This window comes from Stomoxys calcitrans, chromosome 5, assembly GCF_963082655.1.
Source record: "Stomoxys calcitrans chromosome 5, idStoCalc2.1, whole genome shotgun sequence".
Taxonomy (NCBI): domain Eukaryota; kingdom Metazoa; phylum Arthropoda; class Insecta; order Diptera; family Muscidae; genus Stomoxys; species Stomoxys calcitrans.
In genome coordinates, this window is record NC_081556.1 from 98,754,795 (window position 1) to 98,776,009 (window position 21,215).

Below are 21,215 nucleotides of genomic sequence, written 5' to 3' on the forward strand. Positions count from 1 at the left end.
CCTGAAAAAATATCAGCATCGCGTTCTTCTCCCAAATACCATTTATTTAAACCCCATATTGCCATTGGCTTAAGAGAAGTTTACAGGATGAGGCGTCCCCCAAACACATGGTCCCAAAATAGGTTATCAAATTAGTTTTCTAATCTCAAATATGTTTCATTTGAGCCACATATTGGCATGGCCGAAAAATTTGTTCCCTTTGGGGGTGTCTTGGGAAAGGGGTGATACCCTCAATACATGGTCCTACATTTGGATGTCAAATTCTTATTCTACTCCCAAATAGCTTTGTTTGAGCCCCATATTGTGATGATCACTAAAAAAATGCTATTTGTGGGGTATTTTGGGAAAGGGGTAGACCCCAGAAAATTGGTCCCGAAAATGGGTATCAATTCTTGATCTACCCCCCAATACCTTTCATTTAAGCTCCACATTGATATGGTCGGTAAATATGCCCGATTTAGGGGTGTTTTTGGGGATTGGGGTGGTCACCCAAACACTAAGCCCGGAAAATATATCAGCAACGTTCTCTATTCTCATATATTTATATACCATTTATTTGAACCCCATATTGCCATTGCCCTCAAAATTGGATAACAAATTCGTTTTCTAATCTCATTTAAACTCCTTATTGTCTGAAAATACTTACTATTTGGGTGGTGTTGTGGGCATGGTTTGGCCCCATAGACACATTTCCCGAATATTGATATCAAATTCGTGCTTTACTCCCAAAGACCTTTCATTTGAGCCACATATGGCTATGGTCGTAAATTTTTCCCCTTTGGGGGACGTTATTGGGGAGAGGCGGCCCCCAAACACTTGGTCCCATATTTGAATAGCAGATTCGTATTCAACATTCAAATACCTTTTATTTTAGCCCCATATTCCCATGGTCAGTAAACAAGTCCTGTTTGGGGGGTGTTTTGGGAAAGGGGTGGACCCCCCGAAAACTTGATCCCACATTTAGATATCAGATTCGTATTCTACTCGCAAATACCTTTCATTTGAGTCCCATATTGCCATGGTCGGTAAATATGTCCGATTTAGGGGTCTATGGCCCCATAGACACTTTTCCCGAATATTTATATCAGATTTGTGCTTTACTCCCAAAGACCTTTCATTTGAGCCGCAATTGGCTATGGTCGTAAATTTATCCCCTTTGGGGGATGTTTTCGGTGAGAGGCGGCCCCCCAAACACTTGGTCCCATATTTGGGTAGCAGATTCGTATTCTAAATTCAAATACCTTTTATTTAAGCCCCATATTCCCATGGTCAGTAAATAAGTCCTGTTTGGGGGGTGTTTTGGGGAAGGGGTGGACCCCCCGAAAACTTTGTTCCAAATTTGGATATCAGATTCGTATTCTACTCGCAAATACCTTTCATTTGAGTCCCATATTGCCATGGTCGGTAAATATCTCCGATTTAGGGGTTTTTTGGGGGTTGGGGTGGTCCCCCTAGCACTTGGTTCGACAAATGGATATCAGATACGTTTTCTTATCCTAAATACCTTTCATTTGAGTTCCATATTGTCGTGATTGGTGTAAATATAAGTTTGGTAGGTTTTAGGGTGGGGCGGCCCCTCTAGGTACACCATCCAAATTTTTATTTTTAGGGTACTATATGAGAACACACAAAATTTCGCTTAAATCGCACAACCCATCTCCGAGATCTGGCGTTTTTTGAAAATAAGGTTAAGGGGGAGGGTCCGCCTCTCTTCAGATATCAAAAAATGTAGTACCTTATTTTCACCACGGGGTCATTATGCACCTTCTGTGAAAATTTCAAGAAAATCGGTTCAGCCGTTTCTGAGTCTATAAGGAACACACAAACATACAAACAAACAAACAAACCTACAAACAAACACAAATTGATTTTTATATATAAGATTACGTGAAAGTATCTAACTTTGAATCAAATGTACAGTGGTGGCCATATAAATGGGCATACCGCTTTAAATTGTTAAAAATTTACGTTTTATTGAGATTAAATGATAAAAACATAATTTTTATACCCTCCACCATAGGATGGGGGGTATACAAATTTCATCATTCTGTTTGTAACTACTCGAAATATTCGTCTGAGACCCCATAAAGTACATATAGTCTGGATCGTCGCGACATTTTATGTCGATCTAGCCATGTCGGTCCGTCCGTCCATCTGTCGAAAGCACACTAACTTCCGGAGGAGTAATGCTAGCCGGTTGAAATTTTGCACAAATACTTCTTATTAGTGTAGGTCGGTTGGTGTTGTAAACGGGCTATAGCGGTCCATGTTTTGATATAGCTGCCATATAAACCGATCTTGGGTCTTGACTTCTTGAGCCTCTAGAGCGCGCAATTCTTATCCGATTGGAATGAAATTTTGCACGACGTGTTTTGTTATGATATCCAACGACTGTGCCAAGTTTGGTTCAAATCGGTCCATAACCTGATATAGCTGTCATATAAACCGATCTTGGGGTCTTGACTTCTTGAGCCTCTAGAGGGCGCAACTATTATCCGATTTGGCTGAAATTTTGTACGACGGATCCACTCATGACCATCAACATACGTGTTTATTATGATCTGAATCGGTCTATAGCCCTATACAGCTCCCATATAAATCGATCTCTCTATTTTACTTCTTGAGACCCCAAAGTTCCCAATTCTTATTCTAATTGGCTGACATTTTACACAGGTCTCGAACATATAGTTAAATTGTGACCCAAACCGGACCATATCTTGATATCGCTCAAATAGCAGAGCAAATCTTTTCTTATATCCTCCTTTTTGTCTAAGAAGAGATGCGGGGAAAATAACTCGACAAATGCGGCCGCGGGCAGCCAGCGATTTTCGAGAGAAGAGTCTCAGTGAGGAGTTAGGTGGCACTGGCTCTTAATTAAATACTGAGTGCTAGTGATACTCGAGATGCCAAGGCGAGTTATTGGCGCCTTCAAATAACCAATGGTCAACATCAGCGTCTGTTTCCAGGTTAGGGGCGGCGAGCGTCGGATCTTGAAGCAAGTGGCTCGCCACAACGAGGGATACATGTGCAATCCCACAAAAGCTATGCGGTTGGGGCGCTGGGCCAGTAACCCGCCCCCGGAAAACTGACTATGTGAAACAAAGGAATGGTAAAAACAAATCCCCCCCATGTTGACGACCCACGCAAACGAAAAAATTACCATGATTTGCGGATCTGCACCTGGAATGTCCGCACTCTTTATAGAGAAGGTGCAGTATACGCGTTGGCGGATGTATTAGAGAAGTACAAGGCAGATATTGCCGCCTTACAGGAAGTGCAATGGACTGGGAATGGCGTCACTTCCACACCAAACGGTGACGAACTATGCTATAGCTGCCATAACACAAGGAAAAATTTCATGGAAATCGCTTCAGATTTAGATATAGCTCCCATATATATGTTGGTCCGATTTTGAGAAATATTGCAATAAAGTGCTCATTTGTTTACCGATTCTCTCGAAATTTGGCAGGAAGGTTTTCCTTATCTCGACATTTCCGGTGAATTTCATAGAAATCGGTTCAGATTTATATAAAGCTGTCATATATATATATCGCTCGATTTTCATTTTAAGAGCCACTGCAAGCGCATTTATTGACCCATTTTGCCAAAATTTTGTAAAATGCTTTCCTCGACGACTGCCACAGTATCTGAGAAGTTTGCTCGAAATCGGTTCAGATTAAGGTATAGCTCCCATATATATGTTCGTCAGATTTCGAGGAATATTCCACTAAAGTGCTAATTTTTAACCGATTCTCTCGAAGTTTGGCAGGAAGTACTTTCTTATGACACTACACATTACTAGTAAATTTGATAGAATTCGGCCCAGATTTAGATATAGCGGTCATATATGTATATCCTCCGATTTTCACTTCTAGGATCACTGAAAGCGCATTTATTGACCAATATTGCCAAAATTTTTGCATAACGGTTTCCTCGGCACCTACCACATTATCTGAGATGAGATGTTTCCCGGAGTTCATTTAGGTATGTTATTTCTCTAAAATCCTAAGCAACTTTTGCATTCCCAAACGGTTACTCATTGAATAAATATGTTGCGTTCTTCCTCTTTTAGTTTTGTCATTCAAACTATGACACCATATTGAGTAAATAAAACACGGCAAATATTAAAGAGCAACGAGTTTAAGAGAAACACACAAAACATTGCAGAGCATTAGTATTGTGAATACATATTGAAAAATATATCTTCTTCTTTATCATATAACAACCAAGGCGCATTCAATGCAACTCAGTTGTGTTGTTTAGCTCTTGGAGTGCGTGTATTATATTTACCATTTGTTTTATACGCCTGCCGCTTTACTATTCGCCGGATGAAATCAGCTGTAAATTTTAAACAAACAACAACTCTTCCCACCAGACGCCCCCTAATTATTGGTGAGCTCATCAGTTTTAAAAAAAAATTTTAAGTGTATATAACGACATATTCTAAAATATCTATGGATGAAATACAAATTGTTTGTCAAATACGTAGCATTTGGATAATGCGAGTTGTGAATAAGAAAGCAAATACAATGATATCATCCCATTATCTACAAAAAGAACCCCACTTAATCATAGGAATATGTAATTTTTGTTGTTCTTCTTCTCTTGTGCATGTTTTCTGTTTGTGGTTAGCCCGTCTGTCCATCGAAGTGAACACAAACCAGTTTGTGTGAGAGAATTTAATATGTACACACTTGCATACATATAAACACATAGATGTGTACACTCTGCCAACAAGTCATTCAAATATGCCTATTCGTGTTTATAAATAAAACGCTATGAAAAGTGCCGGCAACTGGAGGACAGAGCTGGGAATACTTAATTTCAAAAACAGATGTTTAATAACAGGCCAAGCATAAAGCTGAGTATTCTGTTCAGCTTTTCATGCGGAATGCTATCAAACTCTATAAAAACACGTCGGCGAAATTTTGACCAAAAATTGATGGAAAAGTAGTACTCTGTTTATAATGAGGAAAATGCCAAAAAAAACATTATTGTGGCAACACTTGAAACTATTGCCGGCATCACTTTTGTGTGTTTTATTGGTTTCAACGGTTTATTTTTCTTTATTGACTTGAGCAAAAGTATATAGATAAGTGCACTGGGTATGGGTATGGAAACAAAAACATTTAGTTGCTGTCAAATTTTGTTCGCGAAACAAAAATTTCAGCGGCTATTTCGAAAGCGGAATAGAATACCAACCCTAACCTTGTACTTCTATTGGAGGTTGGTTCACAGCAGAGGTGCACAAAACTAAAATGTTCTTTCCGCGTTGATGCTACATATTGACGTATTGATACGTATTCTTATGGGTCGATTATGGATGGTAACCTTAGTTCAATTGCGTTGTCAGTTGACCAATTTCCATTACGGATGGCAACTTTCCACTGAAGTGCCAATCCAGTTGCTAAAATGGTATTTTTCCGCAAACACTTTATATACCCACCACCGAAGTATTGGGGTATATTCATTTTATCGTTCCGTTTGCAACACATCGAAATATCCATTCCCGACCCTATAAAGTATATATATTATTGATCAGCGTAAAAATCTAAGAAGATCTAGCCATGTCCGTCCGTCTGTCTGTTGAAAACTAGCTACAGTCTTTAAAAATAGATAGTGAGCTGAAACTTTGCACAGATTCATTTTTTGTCCACAAGCAGGTTAATTTCGAAGATGGGCTGTATCGGACTATGTCTTGATGTAGCCCCCATATAGACTGATCCGCCGATTTAGGTTCTTAGACCCATAAAAGCCACATTTATGATCCGATTTTTCTGAAATTTGGGACAGTGAGTTGTGTTAGGCCAGTCGACATCCCATTTCAATTTGGCCCAGATCGGTCTTGATTTGGATATCCCTGCCATATAGAGCTATCTCTCGACTTAAGGTCTTGGGCCCATAAAAGACGCATTTATTATCCGATTTCGCCGAAATTTGGGACAGTGAGTTGCGTTAGACTTTTCGGCAACTTTCTGCAATTTTGGCCAGATCGGTCTAGATTTGGTTATAGCTGCCATATAGACCGATCTCTCGATTTAAGGTTTTGGGCCCATAAAAGGCGCATTTATTGTCCGATTTCGCCGAAATTTGTGACAGTGTGTTGTGTTATGCCCTTCGACAGCCCTCTTCATTTTGACCCAAATCGGTTTAGATTTGGATATAGCTGCCATATAGACCGATCTCTCGATTTAAAGTCTTGGCCCTATAAAAAGCATATTGTCTTATATTAGGCTTTCGACATCCGGGTCGTATATGGTTCAGATTGGCCTATATTTGAACAATAACTTGTACTTATTAAACCTCTCACTATTCGCTTCGAATTTGGTCCAAATCGGACTTTTCGATAAATTTGGAGGCATAAATTATGCCCGGCCCGGCCGAACTTAACGCCTTTTCTGTTGTTTTTATAAGAAGAAAGGAATGAAATTAAAAGCAATTAAAAAAAATGTTGGCGTGCACTTCTAAAGTTCAAAAAATTTTAGATTTGGAGCAGCAAAAAAAAACATGAAGGACTCCCTCGGGTCAATCCGGTGGCCTAAGTGCCGGTGTCTGTTAGCAGCGAAAGCCGAACAATTCCCCACAAGCCCTCCACATGCTATTACGTTCCGCAGCTACTTTGCATAAGTGAGTTCGTAGTCCTGTGTCCCGTTATGATACCGAAAGCCATACTCACCTCTTTTTACTTCTTTTCAATTCTACAGTGTTAAAGCGTTCATCGCACATGACCTTAACACCGACAGGGTCGACCTGAGAAGCTTCGAGTTAACCAAGTTTATTGACGGCAGTCCTCTGGCGCTTCACTACCAAATCGTCTGCTTTTTCATTTCCCTTATTCCGCTATGGCCCGGCAACCAATACGAGAATTTCGTCAATCCAAGACTTCGTTGGGAGCAGTGCCTCGCGCTCGGCGTCAAGTGTCATCTTGAGTAACGAATCGAAAACCTCTTCCATTCCTTCCAGGTTTCCTATCGTCGCCTCAATTTTACAGCGATGGTATGACCTGCTCCTATCCTCTATCTGTCGCCTGCTCATCTGTATATCTATAGGTCAGATATCTCGAATAATCTCCAATGTCCTGGTGGGTGTGGTTCTCATCGCTCCGCCTATGCCAAAATTAGAGGTTCTAAGAACCTGTTGTATTAACCTAACGTTGCATTTTCTCCCCAATCTTCCAGGCAGCACATTTTTGGATGTGTAGAACACATTCCAATAAACTTCCTCTCTGTTACGACGTTATCTGTTATAGAGTGTGCGGGCCTCTTTCCCAATGTTTTTTGTAATTCTGCACAAATACTTTTCAGCAGTGTAGGTCGGTTGGGATTGTTAATGGGCCAAATAGGTCAATGTTTTGATATAGCTGCCATATAAACCGATCTTGGATCTCGACTTCTTAAGCCTTTAGATGACGCAATTCTCGTCCGATTTGACTGATTTGCACGTGGTGTTTTGGTATAACTTCCAATAACTGTCTTAAGTATGATTCAAATCGTTTCATAATCTGGTATAGCTGTCATATAAACCGATCTTGGATCTTGACTTCTTGAGCCAAAAGAGCGCGCAATTCTCATTTGATTTGCCTGATCTGTTTTGTTATGACTTCCAATAACTATGCTAAGTATGGCGCAAATCGGTACATAACATGATATAGCTGCCATATAAACCGATCTGGGATCTTGACTTCTTGAGCCTCTAGAGGGCGCAATTCTTATCTGATTTGGCTGAAATTTTGTACAATGGCTTCTCTCATGATCTTAACCATACGTGTCTAATGTGATCTGAATCGATCAATAGCTTGATACAGCTCCCATATAAACCGATCTCCCGATTTTGCTTCTTGAGCCCCTACATTACCCAATTCCTATCCGAATGAACTGAAATATTACACAATGACTTCTTCAATGTTCAGCATTCATTTATGGTCCGAATCGGACTATAACTAGCTCCAATAGCACAACAGTTCTTATTCAATATTCTTTGTTAGCCTAAACAGAGATTCCGCGCATAGAACTCGACAAATTCGATCCGTGGTGGGGGTTATAAAATTTGTCCCTTGCTTATGTATATATTAAGTTGCCCAAAAAGTAATTGCGGGTTTTTTAAAAGAAAGTAAAAGCATTTTTAATTAAACTTAGAATGACCTTTAATCAAATATACTTTTTTACACTTTTTTTTTTAAAGCAAGCTAAAAGTAACAGCTGATAACTGACAGAAGAAAGAATGCAATTACAGAGTCAAAAGCTGTGAAAAAATTTGTGAACGCCGACTATATAAAAAATCCGCAAGTACTTTTTGGGCAACCCAATATTATATTTTTTATATAAAAAATATTTCAAATACATCGCTAGACATTTTCCCAGCAATAATTTTCTCTTATACATATGCTTTCTTTAAACCTTATAGGATTGTATGGATAAAGATATCCAAATCAGTTCAGTCGGTATTTCTCGGCACCAAGCCAAAATAAGTATTATATATTGGTATGCACATGTATTTATATATATATTTGTATCGATATTTCATACTAGACATGTGTGTCATAAAACTGCACCTTGTTTATGAACTGCTTTCGACTCATTGTGAGTTGATTGAATATACATATTTATATCTACACACCATGTTTGATATAATTAAGAGTCACAATTGGGTTGTTTTATTTACCAGTCTAGCGGATTCTCTAGTTTATGGATAAATAAAGCACCCTTCCCGTTAAATGCTTTGTACTTAAAGGTTGGCAGTACTGACACCATATCGGAAATAATCAAATATCAAAAAAACAAACATTTTAAAAAAACAATAAGTCATTTTAATTTGAAATAAATTTTTCTCGGAGTTCATAAATGTGATTTTATTAAAATTGTAAGCAATTGTACCAAATGTAATCGAAGGAAATCTTTTGCGAACTCCCATCTGTGGGCTTCAACATTAAACAAGCAAGAAAGCAAATCAACTTTATTTTATAAACTCTTGAATACTGTTATTCTCTCTCTCTCTCTGTTTGCCAATTATTTCTCTTAAATTACTTTGTCGTAAATAGTTGCCATATTGTTTCTTATACAAATCGCCTTACATCGTGAAATCACCGCATAGAGATGCAGAAGCACATGCAACCAGCAAAAATGTCTAACTTCGTTCACAGGGGGAATTTTTAATGTCTGTAAAAACCGGTTATGCCTTTAACGTCAGACCCTCAGCGTCTTTGTCCGATTCGATAGAATTTCGTACACTTATGATTTAAAGCATTTATATTGACACGGTATTTTTCAAGTTCTTTAGCAAATAAAAAAAAATAAAAAAAAGCGTAAGAGTTAAGAATAGCACGTGCGATTTTAAATTGAACAAACATTTTTCGGAGCTCCCTACCTCTGCACGCTTATTCTAAATGTTCTCTTACATTTTAAGTCGATCTAGCCATGTCCTTCTGTCTGTCGGAAGCACGCTAATTTTCGAAAGCGTAAAGCTAAGAGCTTGAACATTTGCACAAATACTTTTTATTAGTGTAGGTCGGTTGGGATTGCAAATGGGCCAAATCAGCCCATGCTTTGATATAGCTGCCATATAAACCGATCTTGGGCCTTGTCGCAATTCTCGTCCGTTTTGACTGAAATTTTGCACGTGGTGTTTTGGTATCACTTTCAATAACTGTGCTAAGTATGGTTCAAATCGGTTCATAGCCTAATAAAGTTGCCATATAAACCGATCTTGGGTCTTGACTTCTTCAACCTTTAAAGAGCGCAATTCTTATCCGATTTGGACGATGGTCTGAATCGATCTATAGCTTCATACAGCTCCCATATAAGCCGATCTCTCGATTTTTCTTCTTGAGCCCCTACAAGGCGCCATTTTCATCCGAATGGACTGAAATATTACACAATTACTTCTACAATGTTCAGCATTCAATTCATTTATGGCCCGAATCGGACTATAACTTGATATATATCCAATAGCATAACAGTTCTTATTCATTATTCTTTGTTTGCCTAAAATGAGATACCGCGCAAAGAACTCGACAAATGCTATCCATGGTGGAGGATATGTAAGATTCGGCCCGGCCGAACTTAGCACACTATTACTTGTTATAATGTTAATACTAAAATGTTTCCAATATACAAAATAAAGGGTGATTTTTTAGCTATTATCTTTTTTGGCAAGACTTGTTTAAACTGCTCATGCACTGTCAAACAACTTCAGTTTGGTCTATAATTTAACCATGAATCGTCTTACAAACGAACAATGCTTGCAAATCATTTAATTTTATTATCAAAATGCGTGCTCTGTTAAGAAGGTTCATCGCGCGCTTCTTCCATTGAGCGGTGAAGCTCACTTTTGGCTCAATGGGTACGTAAACAAGCAGATATGTCGATTTTGGAGTGAAGATCAGCCATAGGCATTGCAAGAGCTACCAGTGCATCCAGAAAAAGTCACAGTTTAGTGCGGTTTATGGGCTGGAGGCATCATTGGACCGCCCTTCTTCAAAGATGATGCGAATCGCAACGGAACTGTGTCCAAGAGCTTGACATGTGGTTTCATCAAGTCGGTGACACATGCCACACGGCACGAGTAACATTTTATTTCACGTTCGGGACCGGTCAAATGGCCGCCTACATCGTGCGATTTAACGTCTTCATACTATTGGGTTGCCCAAAAAGTAATTGCGGATTTTTTAAAAGAAAGTAAATGCATTTTTAATTAAACTTAGAATGAACTTTAATCAAATTTTACTTTTTTTACACTTTTTTTCTAAAGCAAGCTAACAGTAACAGCTGATAACTGACAGAAGAAAGAATGCAATTACAGAGTCACAAGCTGTGAAAAAATTTGTCAACGCCGACTATATGAAAAATCCGCAATTTTTGGGCAACTCAATATTTTTTGTGGGGCTATGTTAAAGCTCATGTCTATACAGACAAGCCCGCTTCAATTGACGCATTGGATGACAATATCGAAGCATTTATTCGTAAAACACCGGCCACCACAATGCAGAACAAATATAATGTACGCTCAAGCGGATTTCTATGACCACTACCCAGCAAAAAGAGAATTTTGAAAATCTGACCACAATATTTGGCAGCCCGAACAATTTTTCGAAATGCCGAGGTGGCCAACCACCATGGATTCTGCTAAAAATTTATACAAACAAAATTTAGTTGAAGGGCATAATTTTATACTACATACTAAACTTGTGTCAAACCAGCAACAACTAAAGCGAACAACGATGATCGAGAGACTGGTTAACATTAGAGCTATATCAGGTTATAGACTGATATGGCACAGTAGTTGAAAGTCGTAATAGACCACCGCATGCAAAATTTAAGCTAAATTGGACAAAATTGCGGCTTGTAAGGACTCAAGAAGTAAACTCGGGAGATCGGTTTATATGGAAGCTATATCAGGTTATAAACCGATATGAACCGTACTTGGCACAGTTGTAGAAAGTCATAACAGAACACCGCTTCCAAATTTAAGCCTAATTGGACAACAATTGCGGCTTGCAAGGGCTGAAGAAGTCAAATCGGCAGATCGATTTATTTGGGTGCTATATAAGGTTTTAAACCGATTTAAACCGTACTTTGGACAGTTGTAGAAAGTCACAACAGAAGACTACTTGCAAAACTTCAGCCAAGTCGGACAAAAATTGCGGCTTCCAGGGGCTCAAGAAGTCAAATCGGAAGATCGGTTTATATGGGTGCAATATCTAAATCTGAACCGATATGGCCCATTTGTAATCATCAACGACCTACATCAACTAGAAGTACCTGTGCAAAATTTCGACCGACGGACGGATATGGCTATATAGAATCAGAATCGATCATTAGATTTGAAGTTTTAGTCCCATAAAAGGTGCATTTATTGTCCAATTTCGTTAAAATTAAGGACACTGAGGTATGTTAGGCCCTTCGACATAATTGTGTAATTTGACCGAGATAAGTCCAAATTTAGATAAAGCTGTCATGTGGACCGATCTCTCGATTTAAGGTTTTAGGCCCATAAAAGATGCATTTATTGTCCAATTTCGCTGAAATGCAGGAAAGAGAGTTATGTTAGGCCCATCAACATTCTTGTTTAATTTGATCTGGATCGGTTCAGATTTAGATATAGCTGCCATATAGACCGATCTCTCGATTTATAGTCTTGGGCCCATAAAAGCCACATTTATTGTCCGTTTTCGCTGAAATTTGGGACATTAAGTTAAGATTGGCACCTCGACATCCTAGCTTAATTTGGCCCAGATCAGTTCAGATTTGGATATACCTACCATATAGACCGATCTCCCGATTAAGGATTTTGGATCCATAAAAGACGCATTTATTGATCAATTTCTCAGAAATTTGATATAACGAGCTGTGTTAGGCTCCACGATGTCCCTGTTTAATATGGCCCTAATCGGTTCAGATTTGGATATAGCTGCCATATATACCGATCTCCCGATTTAAGGTTTTAGGCCCATAAAAGCCGAATTTATTGTCCGATTTCGCTTAAATTTGGGACACTGAGGTATGTTAGGCCCTTCGACATAATTGTGTAATTTCACCGAGATCAGTCCAGATTTGGATATAGCTGTCATTAAGACCGATCTCTCGATTTAAGGTTTAGGCCCATAAAAGGTGCATTTGTTGTCCAATTTCGCTAAAATGTAGGAAAGTGAGTTGTGTTAGGACATTTGACATCCTTGTTTAATTTGATCTGGATCGGTTCAGATTTAGATATAGCTGCCGTATAGACCGATCTCTCAATTTACAGTCTTGGGCCCATAAAAGCCGCATTTATTGTCAGATTTCGCTGAAATTTGGGTTAGTGAGTTAAGATTGGCACCTCGACATCCTAGTTTATTTGGGCCCAGATCGGTTTGGATTTGGATATACCTACCATATATACCGATATCGCGATTATAGGTCTTGGGTCCATAAAAGTCGAATTTATTTTCCGATTTCTTACAAATTTGGTATAGTGAGTTGTGTTAGGCTCCACGACGTTCATGTTCAAAAGGGTCCGAATCGGTCCAGATTTGGATATAGCTGTCATATATACCGATCTCCCGATTTAAGGTTTCGGACCCATAAAAGGTGAATTTATTAACCGATTTAGCTGAAATTTAGCACAATGAATTCTATTAGGCCCTTCGACATCCTTACCGAGTATGGTTAAGATCGGGATATATTTGTATATAGCTACCATATATACCGATATTCCAGTTAAGTTCTTGGGACAATAAAAAAAAAGTTTATTACTCGATTTCACTGAAATTTGACACAGTGGGCTGTATTTGGCTCTTCGGCATTCCTTTTTTCATATGGTTCAGATCGGTCTATATTTGGAGATAGCTGGCATACACATTATATCAAGCACCCGATTTAAGTTCGTTGTCCTAATCCCTAATCCTAATTTGAAAAGCAAACAAAAACTCTTTTCTTTCTTTTCATATTTATAAGTACGCCCCTTAGTATCTAAAGAGTGTGGGAAATATTTGAAATGTCTTATTAAAATTTTGCCAAATGCCCAGCAAAGTAAACAGCTGTGGGACTCCGAATGGCAAAGACAAAGGGATGATCAGCACGGAAATTCTTTTGATCCATATTCAAGCTCATGGGAACGATTTTGAGATCTGAAAAAAATTATTAAATGAAAAATTAATAAAAAAATGAATTTTCCAATTAAATTAAAAATTTTACATGTAGCTGCTGCTGCCTCGGAGCCAGCTTCATTGACATCTAAAAAGGCCTTATGTTTGACATCTGAGATCTTTTGCGCAACGGAGCCATCAGCAAATAGGCCTCTGAAGTTTGCTGAATTTGAGAACATGGTTGTTAATCCCATCTGAAAAATATAACAAATTATGAACTCTTTTGACTTCTCTGAAGTCTAAATAATGTTCCGTACCTTTTTCAAGGGTTCCTTTAAATCAATGTCAAATTCAATGCGGAATTTGGGCAGAAATACATCCACATCGGCTTGCGTCAATTTCGAGGCAATCTCATTTAAATCTTTACCCTTCAGCTGACTTTCCAATTGAGCCAAACCCTCTACTTCGTTGGGCAAGATGAGGAGCATTGACAAATCAGAATTCTCATAAGGCATCTCCAAAGCTTTTGCATTGTATTCGGGCAAATCGGCATACTTAAATTTGTCATCCTGATACATCATATCGACCTGCACTTGTTGCTTGGAGTTAATTTTGAAATTGTTCTTGGCGGTGGAGGTCACACTGAAGGGGTTCCTCCATTTGGCTTTGAAGTAAATGGCATTAACCAAAACAGAACTGGTGTCACCATCCACCGACTGAGGTGTTAGCAGATTTTTGATTTTATGCTCCGTTTGTTGTTCCACCCAGCTGTTAATGTTGTTCACGGCATCGCGGGCATTTTCGAAATTTACATTCTCAGCTTTGGCATCAAAGAATTCATTGGCGATTTTATTGAAGTCATCATTGATTTTCAGATTTTGATTTACATACAGACGATTTGCCATTTTCAATATGGGACCATTTGCTTTGGGATTTTTGAAAACAACCCTTAAGAAATCTCCATAATTCTCAGCTACCTGTCGTTTTTCACCCTCACCGAGGTACAAAACTTGGCGCAATTCCTTGGCTGTCTCAGCTTCAGCACCTAAAGAGGCCAAAGCCAAGCAGGTTTGTATGGAAGCCGGAGAATAGACCACATTTTCGTATAACTGTTTTAGACTTATAACTCCAAAGAGATCTGCCGCAAAAAGATTGCGGCTAGCCCTTGTCGATGGTGCAATTGTTCCAGCCATTGTGCAGTGAAGAGTAGATGAGATAAGTCCCAATGTAAGAACTGCGGAATACAAAAGGCTTTGTTATCGAAAGCTCATAAAACAAATAGACAAAAGTAAGTAAACGGTGATTGTTTTCCCACAATTACTTGATATTTGAGTTAATTACTTTTCATTCAAGTGGAAAACAAAGGGAGTCATCGTAGGTTAAACGTTTCTGATATGGAAAATTAATGTTAACTTCCATCACCTAGGATAAGTGTTTCAATATTTATCGATATAAGACAAAGACGAATTTCTAAGTGGACTCTTTGGCAATGTTTCCGTTATTTTGAAATCGCTTGCCAGTTGTTATAGACGTGGTGTCTACGATGGAAGGTATTACAATATTGACATCCAATTTGTAACACCTTAAAATATCGTTCAAGAAATCGATCGAAAAGCACACCATTAATTTTTATACCCACCACCTAGCATGGAATTGGGTGTACTCAAATTGTCAACCCGTTTGCCACACCCAAAATATTGATCTGCGACCCCATCAAGTACTTAAATTTTTGATAGTCTTGACATTCTAAGTCGATCTAGCCATATTCGTCCGTCCATCTATCCGTCTGTGGATATCCCGATAGCGGGCAAACGCGTAAATCTAGCCGCTCGAAATTTTGAAGAGATACTTCTCATTGGCCTAAGTTGTTGGGGATTGTAAATGGGTCATATTGGTTCAGATTTGGAAATAGGCCCGATATAAATCGATCCCCGATTTTGACATCTTGAGCCGCTAGGGGCTTAATTTTTCATCTGATTTGGCTGAAATTTGGCACAAAAACTTCTGTTTTGACTTCGATCCGTCCCTCTGTCCGTCCGCCTGTCTGTCGAAGCACCTTAACTTTCGAAAGAGTAAAGCTAGCCGCTTGAAATTTCGCACAAATACATTTTATTAAAGTAGGTCGGTTGGGATTGTAATTGGGTCAAATCGGTCCATGTTTTGATATAGCTGCCATATAAACTGCTATTGGGTCTTGACGTCTTGAGCCTTAAGAGGGCGCAATTCTCGTCCGATTTGACTGAAATTTTGGACGTGGTGCTTTGGTATCACTTCCAACAACTGTGCCTAGTATGGTTCAAATCGGTTCATTACCTGGTAAAGCTGCCATTTAAACCGATCTTGGATCTTGACTTCTTGAGCAGCTAGAGGGCGCAATTCTCGTCCTATTTGACTGAAGTTTTGTATGAGGTTTTTGTTATGGTTTCCAACAACTGTATTAAGTATCGGAGGCCACCGTAGCGCAGAGGTTAGCATGTCCGCCTATGACGCTGAACGCATGGGTTCGAATCCTGGCGAGACCATCAGGAAAAATTGTCAGCGGTAGTTTTCCCCTCATAATGCTGGCAACATTTGTGAGGTAGTATGCCATGAAAAACTTCTCTCCAAAGAGGTGTCGCACTGCGGCACGCCGTTCAGACTCGGGTATAAGAAGGAGGCCCCTTATCATTGAGCTTAAAACTTGAATCGGACTGCACTCATTGATATGTAGGAAGTTTGCCCCTGTTCCTTAATGGAATGTTCATGGGCAAAATTTGCATTTGTATTAAGTATGACGCAAATCGGTATATAACCTGATATAGCTGTCACATAAACCGATCTGGGATCTTGACTTCTCATCCGATTTGCTAAGTATGATTCAAATCGGTTCATAATCTGGTATAGGTGTCATATAAACCGATCTTGGATCTTGACTTCTAGAGCCTCTAGAGGGCGTAATTCTCATCCGATTTGACAGAACTTTTGTACAACGGCGTCTCCGGTGACTTTCAACGCACGTTTCGAACATGGTCTGAATCGATCGATAGCTCGATACAACTCCCATAAAAACCGATCTCCCTATTTTTCCTCTTGACCCCTACAAGGCCCAATTTTTATCCGAATGGACTGAAATATTACACAATGACTTCTACATCCGAATCGGACTATAACCATAGCTTCAATAGCATAACAGTTCTTATTCATTATTCTTTGTTTACCTAAAATGAGATACCGCGCAAAGATATCGAAAAATGCGACCCATGGTGGAGGGTACATAAGATTCGGGCCGGCCGAACTTATTTATACCTACCACCATAGCATGGGGGTATACTAATGTGACTTCAAGAGGTCGCATTTTTGTACCTACCATCGTAGGATGGGGTTATACTAATCTAGTCATTCCGCGGGTAGCACCTTGAAATATTGATTTGTGACCCCATAAAATGTAAACATTCTGAATCGTCTCGATATTCTAAGTTGATCCGTCCGTCTGTCTGTTGAAATCACGATAGCGGTCGAACGCGTAAAGCTAGCCGCTTGAAATTTTGCACAGATACTTCATATTGGTGTAGTTCATTGGGGAATGCAAATTGACCATATCGGTTCAGATTTGGATATAGCCTCCATTTAAACTGATCCCCCGATTTGGCTTCTTGAGCCCCTAGAAGCCTCAATTTTCATCCGATTTGGCTAAAATTTGGAACAAAGAATTGAGTGATGATATCCAACGTCCATGCCAAGTATGATCCGAATCAGGGTATAAACAGATACAGCCCCCACATAAACCGAATTTCTTGCGCTCCTAGAAGCCTTAAATTTCATCCGATTTGGCTGAAATTTGGTACAAAGACTCGAGCTGTAACTTTCAACATCTTTGCCAAGTATGATCCGAATCAGGGTATAAACAGATACAGCCCCAATATAAACCGGTCCCCGGATTTGATTTCTTGCGCTCCTAGAAGCCTTAATTTTCATCTGAAATAAATTTGGTACAAAGACTTGAGTTATAACTTCCAACATCCATGCCAAGTATGATCCGAATCAGGGTATAAACAGATACAGCCCCAATATAAACCGGTCCCCGGATTTGATTTCTTACGCTCCTAGAAGCCTTAATTTTCACCTGATTTGGCATAAATTTGGTACAAAGACTTGAGTTATAATTTCCAACATGAGTAGCCCCAATATAACCCGATACCCGGATTTGACTTCTTGAGCTCTTAAAAGACTCAATTTTCATCCGATTTGGCTAAAATTTGAACAAAGACTTGAGTTGTAACTTCCAACATCCATGCCAAGTATGATCCGAATTGGTCTATCAACAGATGTAGCCCCCATATAACCCGATATCCGGATTTGACTTCTTGAGCCCTTAAAAGACTCAATTTTCATCCGATTTGCCTAAAATTTGAAACAAAGACTTGAGTTGTAACTTTCAACATCCATGTCAAGTATGATCCGAATCAGTCTATAAACAGATACAGCCCCCATATAAATCCCCGGATTTGGCTTTTAAAGCCCTTAGATCCCTTAATTTTCACCTGATTTATCCACCTGTTCCTTGGCATATGGTTTATTCAGTCTCTAAGGACTGGGTGCACCCGGTACTGGTCTAAGGATTGGATCAGTGTGCCTAAGGATTGGATCAGTGTGGGGGGCTTTCAACAATGTGCGGACCCATTGTTAAAAGCCGCCTCGATGGCAATGCATACCGAAACCAAATTTCAGCAAAATCGGACAATATATGTGGCTTTTATGGGCCTGAGACCCTAAATCGGAGGATCGGTCTATATGGCAGCTATATCCAAATCTGGACCAATCTGAGCCAAATTGAAGAAGGGTATCGACCGGCCTAGCACAAGTCACTGTCCCAAATTTCAGCTAAATCGGATAATAAATGTGGCTTTTATAGGCCTAAGACCCTAAATCGGAGGATCGGTCTACATGGGGGCTATATCAAGATATAGTCCGATACAGCCCATCTTCGAACATAACCTGCTTATGAAAAAAAAAGAATCTGTGCAAAATTTCAGCTCAATATCTCTATTTTTAAAGACAGTAGCGTGATTTTAACAGACAGACGGACGGACAGACGGGCGGACAGACGGACGGGCGGACAGCCGGATTGGCGGACAGCCGGACTGGCGGACGGACATGTCTAGATCGTCTTAGATTTTTACGGTGATCAAGTATATATATACTATATAGGGTCGGAAATTGATATTTCGATGTGTTGCAAACGGAATGACAAGATGAATATACCCCCATCCTTCGGTGGTGGGTATAATAAAGGGAGTTGAGTACGAATCATCCACCCAAATTTAATCATTGAGGTTTTTGAGATTGGCTAAATAAGTCAGATACGAATTATTTATGGATTTAATGGCCATAAAAACGTTAAGACTTTTAAAGCTCTTAACAACGTATTTTTATACCCACCACCATAGGATAGGGGGTATATTCATTTAGTCATTCCGTTTGTAACACCTCGGAATATTCGTCCCCCATAAAGTTGATCGTCTCGACGTTCTGAGTCGAACTAGCCATGTCCGTCCATGGGCGTGTCGAAATCACAATAGCGGTGGAACGCATTAAGCTAGCTACTTGAAATTTTGCACAAATATTTAATATTGATGTAGGTCGTTGGGGATAGCAAACGGGCCATATCGGTTCGGATTTAAATATAGCTGCCATATAAACCGATCTCCCGATTTGACTTTTTGAGGCCCTGGAAGCCGCAATTTTTGTCTGATAGGGTTGAAATTTTGCACGAATACTTCTTATTAGTGTAGGTCGGTTGGGATTGTAAACGGGCTATAGCGGTCCATGTTTTGACATAGCTGCCATATAAACCGATCGTGGGTCTTGACTTCTTGAGCCTCTAGAGGGCGCAATTGTTATCCGATTGGAATTGAATTTTGCACCACGTGTTTCGCTATGACTTCCAACAACTGTGCCAAGTATGGTTCAAATCGGTCCATAACCTGATATAGCTGCCATATAAACCAATCTTGGGTATTGACTTCTTGAGCCTCTAGAGGGCGCAATTCTTATGCGATTGCAATGGAATTTTGCACGACGTGTTTCGCTATGACCTCCAACAACTGTGCCAAGTATGGTTCAAATCGGTCCATAACCTGATATAGCTGCTATATAAACCCGATCGTGGGTCTTGACTTCTTGAGCCTCTAGAGGGCGCAATTCTTATCCGATTGAAATGAAATTTTGCACGACGTGTTTTGCTGTGACTTCCAACAACTGTGCCAAGTATGGTTCAAATTGGTCCATAACCTGATATAGCTGCCATATAAACCGATCTTGGGTCTTGACTTCTTGAGCATCTAGGGGGCGCAATTGTTATCCGATTTGTACGATGGATCCTCTCATGACCATCAACATATGTGTTCATTATGGGCTGAATCGGTCTATAGCCTGATACAGCTCCCATATAAATCGATCTCTATATTTCACTTCTTGTTTTGCCTAAGAGGAGATGCCGGGAAAAGAATTCGACAAATGCGATCCATGGTGGAGGATATATAAGATTCGGCCCGGCCGAATTTTGCACGCTTTTACTTATTTTATTTCATTCTTTTATGGAATGATGGATTGTGTTGGATCTCTCGATAGCGAATCCCAAAAAGGTTCATCTTCTTTTTCATTATGCGTATATTTATTTATAGTATTTTGTTAAAGGTGCTAAGTTTATTCTTTTGTTAGGTTTTTTTTTACGCTCATATAAAACGACTAGTCACAAGCACTTGAAAACAAATTTGAATAATGACTCTTTTTTGGACATAAATGGCAATTCACCTGCTCGAATGAGTGATGTCGTCATTGTTGTTTTATTTTATTATTACTTATTTGTTTTAGATTTTTATTTCGTTGATTTAAAATTTTGTGGGTTTGTGTGTTGCTTTGAGATAAATTTTATTTGATGGTATTTTTCAATTACGATTATCAATATTTGCTTATTTATAGAAAATTCATAATTAAAATATTCGTGGTTTTTTTTTTTCAATAAAAGATATTATTTGAATGACACACTGCTAGATATTTTGATTAAGTTTGACTCGCACTGTTTGAATTGCTTTGGTGGTTTGCTCTCAACAATATTGGCTAGACTGACTGATCGATGTGCATGACAGTACTATTAAATCTGAACATTTTTTGTAGTGCAAGCCAGGTTACTCATTACTTGTGAGTACATTCGGTAGTTCACTCTTGTTTTTGAGATAAGTGCCATATCTGCGCTCACAGCATCTGCACATGATAATTGACGCCTATGAGAGTTTGAGACTTGGCTTTCAAATCACTCTCTCTACAATCACTCAATTTTTTTTTTTGTAAAGATTTGTTTTTAGTTATAAGCATAGCATGGGTTTGACCCTAAATTCGAAGAAGAGATAAGAGTTTTGGTTTTGATATTTTGACACTTCAATGTTTTTATCACCGTTAAAACGTAAAAAAAAATCAAGGGAATTTCCCCAGCTAACTCACTAGATTTTTAGAAAAATTTTTGATATTATTGTTTCTTTCTACTTTATGGAGGCTTATTGTTCTTGTCGCTTGTAATGGCTATTGACATTTGACTGTAGCCAAAAAAACAAATTGTCGGCCGGCACCATAGTGAAACTCTTGTGTGGTTCTATCGTGTTATCTATATATTTTGTTG

At 39.1% G+C, this 21,215-nt stretch overlaps 2 protein-coding genes across 19 annotated transcripts in view; one reads left to right on the plus strand and one right to left on the minus strand.

Annotated features, from left to right (window-relative positions):
- Nucleotides 1–4,233: 4,233 nt before the first annotated feature.
- The window catches only part of LOC106085163 (antichymotrypsin-2), a 112,238-nt gene continuing 95,256 nt past the window's right edge, over nt 4,234–21,215 (plus strand). For all 18 annotated transcript variants that reach the window (XM_013249242.2, XM_059369552.1, XM_059369551.1 and 15 more), the window contains exon 1: nt 4,234–4,392. In XM_013249242.2, the coding sequence (XP_013104696.2) occupies nt 4,329–4,392 (64 nt within the window). In that variant the 5' untranslated portion in view covers nt 4,234–4,328. The remainder of the gene's footprint in view (nt 4,393–21,215) is intronic.
- LOC106085165 (serine protease inhibitor 42Dd) lies at nt 13,406–20,697 on the minus strand. Its single transcript, XM_013249249.2, has 4 exons — nt 20,354–20,697; nt 13,879–14,795; nt 13,671–13,815; nt 13,406–13,603 (listed from the first exon to the last, which is right to left on the minus strand). The coding sequence occupies exons 1-4, from the start codon at nt 20,376–20,378 to the stop codon at nt 13,479–13,481; spliced, it is 1,212 nt and encodes a 403-aa protein (XP_013104703.2). The 5' UTR covers nt 20,379–20,697; the 3' UTR covers nt 13,406–13,478.

Bases quoted from the DNA above. Each gene is read 5' to 3' on its own strand.
- LOC106085165 (XM_013249249.2), bottom strand. From the start codon at position 20,378: ATGACGACATCACTCATTCGAGCAG. The intron at 13,816-13,878 runs GTACGGAACATT...TATATTTTTCAG, and splicing joins TAAAGGAACCCTTGAAAAAG to ATGGGATTAACAACCATGTT. The intron at 13,604-13,670 runs GTAAAATTTTTA...AATTTTTTTCAG, and splicing joins CGAGGCAGCAGCAGCTACAT to ATCTCAAAATCGTTCCCATG.